At 42.8% G+C, this 6286-nt stretch overlaps 1 protein-coding gene across 1 annotated transcript in view; it reads left to right on the forward strand.

Annotated features, from left to right (window-relative positions):
* LOC102192320 (uncharacterized) overlaps nucleotides 1-6286 on the forward strand; it is a 17036-nt gene that overhangs the window by 9276 nt on the left and 1474 nt on the right. Inside the window, exons 5-6 of the mRNA XM_013912434.1 lie at nucleotides 4845-5130; nucleotides 6133-6275. Of these exons, the coding sequence (XP_013767888.1) occupies nucleotides 4845-5130; nucleotides 6133-6275 (429 nt within the window). The remainder of the gene's footprint in view (nucleotides 1-4844; nucleotides 5131-6132; nucleotides 6276-6286) is intronic.

Raw genomic sequence — 6286 nt, forward strand, 5'->3', positions numbered from 1 at the left:
TTACTGTGATTTGGTGCTATATAAATAACTTTGAATTGAATTAAACTAAAATTAACTAAACTGATTTGAATACATGTGACCTTCTATTTCGGGTGAAAATTATATGTAAGGAAATCTGTTGTTTTTACTCTATATTAGTCTATTAGTCTTATTTAATGTACACTCATAGAACAGATGTGTTAAATACAACACATAACGTGTTAAATCTTAAGACTGGCTGCATCAGCTCAGGGACAATGCATTTTGTCTGCATTTTTACAAAATGTGTTTAATTTTTCATCTTTGTTTTTGACATTGTGTCAAAATTCACACAAAATGAGTTTTGTGTATTTTTTTTATTCCTTTCTAAGAGTGTGTACTGGTAAATACAGTAACTTTGTAGAATTTCAAGACAAGATTTTACTCTGGCACATCCTGTCACCATTGTGGCACGTGTCCCAGTCAAAGGGTCTGACTGTGTAAATCACATGTGAGCTGATAACAGCACTTTATGACAAGTGCTGGGAACACCAAACGAACACATAAAGTTTGATGATTTGGACAGAGTCCGTGATTATTCATTGGATTTCATTTAGAGTAAAAACCTTGCAAACTAGGGCATGTTATTACAGTTAATGAAAACCCTCATATTCCACAGAGGAATGGGGAGAATGGAGTTGAACAGGAAAAGTGAGTAGGGAGCGGAAAACTCGAGATAAACTCAACTTATATTTTTCAATGACGTGTTGTGTTTTTCCTTTTGCTTTGGTGTTTGAATCCATAAATCTTAATGATGGCCATATTTAACAATTAAGTTTTACAAAAACATCAGAGGCTGCCAGTACCTAACTCTACAATATCTGCGTAAGAGGTAGAGTAATAAAAGTCATGTGTCATGGTAGGATTTGAATATAAGTAACGCTCCTTAACAGTGGCTCCTCATCTCATTCTGATAACTTTGCAAGGTATGTGGTTTTCATTGAATGTTGTATAATACAGAGTTAAGGGTGCTAGTCTTTGTTTTTGTTATTTTGTTTAGATTTGTTTTAGGTTTCTGACATATGGAACAAAATGTATTTTAAGTTTGGGATGAATGTATTACTACCCCAATGTATTCCATTATTAATTCTCTTTTCAGTGTGAACAATGAAACACAGTTCAGGTCTGTTTTTGCTGCTTCTGTTGGGGACATGCTCAGCACACACCTATCGTAAGTATGATCTGGGTATATAAAACTTTGTTGTAAAACTTAAAAAAAAAATAGTTACACAGAACATGGTTTATCAAATAGGTTCTCTTTCAGTTGATTCACTCGGTACAACATAAAAGTATGGGATATCACGCCCTCGCATGTCCTGGCTGAAGAAACCTTTATTCACGCCTTTAAGATAAGATAAGATAAGATGACCTTTATTAGTCCCACAGGTGGGAAATTTGTTTTGTTACAGCAAAAGTGCAAAGTTATGTAGCAGAAATGAGAAAACACTGGAATGCAATAAAATACAATAGAATAAAATAAAATACTATATACAATAGAATAAAATAGAATAGAATAATATATACAATAGAATAAAATAGAAATACAAATACTACATACAACTGAGTAGGAAAATACAAAAATACAACTTCGTCAGAAGAAGAATTGCACAAGAATTGCACATATAGCAGTCTTATTGCACATGTGTGTGTTTGTGTGTTTGATCAGCTGCAAAAGAGTCTTTATTGTGGAGTCTGACAGCAGTAGGGAGGAAAGACCTGCGAAATCTCTCCGTCCCACACCGTGGGTGCGGCAGCCTCCCACTGAAGGAGCTGCTCAGTGCTGTCAGAGTCTCATGCATGGGGTGGGAGATGTTGTCCAACAGGGATGACAGCTTAGCCACCATTCTCCTGTCACTCACCACCTCCACTGGGTCCAGAGGGCATCCCAGAACAGTGCTGGCCCTTCGGATCAGCCTGTTGAGTCTCTTCCTGTCCCCAGCAGAGATGCTGTCGCCCCAGCAGACCACACCATAGAAGATGGCTGAGGCCACCACAGAGTCATAGAAGGTCTTCAGCAGTGGGCCCTCCACTCCAAACGACCTGAGTCTCCGCAGCAGGTACAGCCTGCTCTGCCCTTTCCTGTAGAGGGCGTCTGAGTTATGAGTCCAGTCTAGTTTGTTGTTCAGATGAACACCAAAGGTACTTGTAGCTGTCCACAGCCTCGATGTCCATACCTTGGATGTTCAGTGGTTGCAGTGGAGGATGCTTGTGCCTGCGGAAGTCTACAACAGCTCCTTGGTTTTACTGGCATTGATCTGGAGGTAGTTCAGCTGGCACCAGTCCACAAAGTCTTGAGTCAGTCCTCTGTACTCCTTGTCGTCCCCATCAGTGTTGGGGCCGACTATTGCAGAGTCATCAGAGAACTTCTGCAGGAAGCACTGGGTGGAGTTGTGGGAGAAGTCTGCAGTGTAGATAGTGAAGAGGAACGGAGCCAGAACCGTTCCCTGTGGGGCCCCCGTACTGCAGACGACCCTGTCCGACACACAGCCCTGAGTCCTCACATACTGTGGTCGGTCGGTGAGGTAGTCCAAAATCCAGGTAGTGAGGTGATGGTCCACTCCAGAGTTCTCCAGGCAGATGACGTGTGATCACACGTGCATGGCCCCGCCTGCACATATAGCCGCTGTCATCACAGTCATCCCTCAGTTCTTACGCTCTTCACCTCGCTGAGAACACCTCTGCTGATTTGGGCTAGCTAACTGCTGCTAGTTAGCTCCGTTGTCTACCGACTTGAACTTAGCTTAACTGCCCCTGTTGGTGTTAGCCTCCACCAACAGGGGCAGGTGTGTAGGCTGCCCGCGGAGCGCTAATTTCAAGTTTTTCCTGTGCAGCGTTTCGCTTTGCGTTTTGGAATGGACTCCAAACAGAAGCTAGCAAAGCAGAAATCTTCTGTTCGCCCCTTTCCAGGGTCGAGCGCCAGAGCTGCGCTCGACCCTGGAAAGACGGGTGACGTTTGTGGAAAAAGTGCTGGGACGCTCGGCTGTCGCACGGCATGACCCTCTCCTTTCCGAGTCTGGAGCCCCGGCTTCGTCCGAGTCCGAAGATGAGGATTTTCCGGTCGATGTCCCCGCAATTAGCTGAGGGTCCTCTGGTGAGAAATTCGGAGGTTACACCCTTTAATAGTGGCTCAGATTTGGGATCTATTTGGCATGGCGCAAATAGATCTTTTTGCTTCCAGGGTAAATACTCACTGCCCCCTGTTCTTCTCCATAATCGACCACGATGCACCCTTGGACTTGGACGCGCTAGTGCACCAATGGCCAGATGTGCTCCTGTATGCATTTCCCCCAGTGGAAATGATATCTCCAGTTCTAGAGAGAGTGCGACGGCATTCCCTCTCTTTGATTTTAGTGGCCCCGTGGTGGCCCACAAGGTCGTGGTATGCAGAGATCAGCCTGCTAGCAGTGAGTCCTTGGCAGCTTCCTCTCCGCAGGGATCTCCTCTCTCAGGCGGGAGGAGAAGTGTTTCATCCGCGCCCAGATCTGTGGCGCCTTCATGCTTACCTGCTGAGAGGTTAAACTTGATTGCTAAGGGTTTGCCACCTAGTGTGATAGCGACAATTCAGAGCGCTAGGGCCTCATCTACTAGAGGCTTGTACGCTTACAAATGGCGAGCCTTCGAGCAATGGTGCCAGGACCGCCACACTCTCCCATTTCAGTGCTCTATTGTGGATGTTTTGACATTCCTGCAGGAGCTGCTGGATAAGGGCCTTTCATTTTCGACAACTAAGGTTTATTTAGCAGCTATATCTGCTTGTCATATTGGCTTTGACGGGGTGACACTAGGTGCACATCCCCTCGCCATATGTTTTCTGAAAGGAGTTTGCCAGCTGAGGCCCGTGCTTAAGTGCGTGTGCTATGCACCTACATTGAGCGCACTCAGAATGTGCGTTTATGTGACCAGCTGTTTGTCTGCTTCGCTAATCCAAATAGAGGTAGAGCTCTGTCCAAAAGAGGCTGTCCCACTGGATTATAGAAGCTATCTCACTGGCATACGGCACCAGAGGTCTTGCTTTGCCCCACGGGGTGAGAGCTCATTCCACCAGGGGGATGGCAACCTCATGGGCTCTTTTTAAAGGGGTGCCTGTAGCTGATATTTGTGCGGCAGCTAGTTGGGCATCACCGCACACTTTTGTGCGGTTTTATCGGTTAGACATTACAGCCCCTTCAGTGGCTCATGCTGTCCTTTCTGCTGGGTCTACCACTCACTAAGGATGTGGTGGTCCGATTCCGGTTCGGAGGCTGCTCTGCGGGGTGTGTATATATGTCCCATACTTATGTGTTGTACCGAGTGAATCGACTGAAAGGGAACAAATATTTATGTCTATAACTTCTGTTCCCTGAAGGAGAGGAACGAGGTACAACACAAGGTGGCTCCACTGAGCAGTTTGGTTCGGTGAAGAGCGGCTATCGAACTGAGGGATGACTGTGATGACAGCGGCTATATGTGCAGGCGGGGCCGTGCGCGTGTCATCACACGTCATCTGCCTTAAAGGCGTGAATAAAGGTTTCTTCAGCCAGGACACGTGAGGGCGTGATATCCCATACTTATGTGTTGTACCTCGTTCCTCTCCTTCAGGGAACAGAAGTTATAGACATAACTATTCGATTTAACATGTTTATCATCAGCTACAGGTAGAGATATTGATGTACTATAACAGAATCTAATAATCTATAACAGTCACTCGAGTCTCTCTGGAAAATCTTTATAAGAGATGTTGTACTGTAGTGAGTGTAAAAAAAAGTGGGTTTATAATGCAGGTTTAATCATGTAAAGACATTTTATATTCAACATCTTAAATTATATTTCAACTGTCTTATCTACAGAAAATGTGGCCTTACGGGGAAAAGCAACCCAGTCAAAACAATTCAATCATCAGCTGGCAGATGCCAACAATGCCATTGATGGAAACCGTGAATCTGACTATAATGCTGGATCTTGTGCCTGCTCTGAAAAACAGACCAACCCCTGGTGGAGAGTGGACCTGTTGGATTCCTACATTGTCACCTCTGTGACCATCACTAACAGAAGAGATTGCTGTCCAGAAAGGCTCAATGGGGCAGAAATTCACATCGGCAACTCTTTACAAGATGATGGTGCTGGAAATCCGGTGTAAGTAAATGTAATGGATTATTCAAAACTTAAAAAATCAAACATAAAACCACTGAAAAATGCCAGACATACACATACACACACACACACAAACAAAAAAACATATTTTAGTGACTTCTTTGAAGATATCATGACTATAATAATAAGTTTATAGGTACAAAAGAGATTTCTGTCTGTCTTTTTATATATCAGCATATTTTAATTTAACATTGAACTCATTTATACCTTCACCTTGGTTGATACTGTTGAGTCTGTTGCACTGTTCGAAGATCATCTGGAAGTTCTGATAAAGAAAAAAATGTTTAAATACTTATTTAGATTGCTTTCCCATGTTTTCAGAATATGTTGTTAATTTCTGAATTTTGGCAACAAAGCTACAGTCCTTTAATGTGGAAACTTTAGTCCTGTATATATACACCATCTAAAATTAGAAGTCCTAAATATAAAGTTTGACATACCTGTGAAATCATTTCTGGCTATTAGCTATATTTTAGTTACATTGACAACATCTTTATGTTGCAGCAGAAATACAAAACTTCACAAAAATATATATTTCATTTATAAACGTGAGTGGAATGTAGAGAGTTTCATGCTTTATAATTGATTGAAATCTTTAAATTGGATGATGTACTGTATGTTAGTTTGTGGTACCATGCTGAAGCAGCGGTAAATGCTGTTGCCTCACAGCAGGAAGGATTTAAACCTGTTCATTGATTTGGGATTTTTTAGAGTGCCCGTTAACATGTGATTCTAAATGGGAGATGGGCAGTAATGTGAGTGTGAGTGGTTTGTGTAGGTTGTTACCTTAGTGTTAGACTGGTAATCTGCCCAAGATGTACACTGTCTCTTCCAAAAGCCAGCTTGGACTGCCTTCACCTAAATCCATGAATATAACTGGATATATAGTTTAGATAGTGGATCAATGGATGGATGTAAGTTTGTTTGTACAAGTATTACCAATCAAAAGAAAAATATGAGCCCACTCCTTTTTCTCTCTTTTAGGGTTGCAGTAATTTCTCACATCCCAGCAGGCAGGTCTTTAACAATTACTTTTACCAGACTTGTGGAGGGACGTTATGTAACTGTGGTTCTACCTGGTATCAATAAATACCTTACTCTCTGTGAAGTAGAAGTCTATGGTTATCGTGTCCCAACT

This window comes from Pundamilia nyererei, unplaced genomic scaffold, assembly GCF_000239375.1.
Source record: "Pundamilia nyererei isolate P.nyererei 1_Seehausen unplaced genomic scaffold, PunNye1.0 scaffold00090, whole genome shotgun sequence".
In the NCBI taxonomy this organism is placed as follows: Eukaryota; Metazoa; Chordata; class Actinopteri; order Cichliformes; family Cichlidae; genus Pundamilia; species Pundamilia nyererei.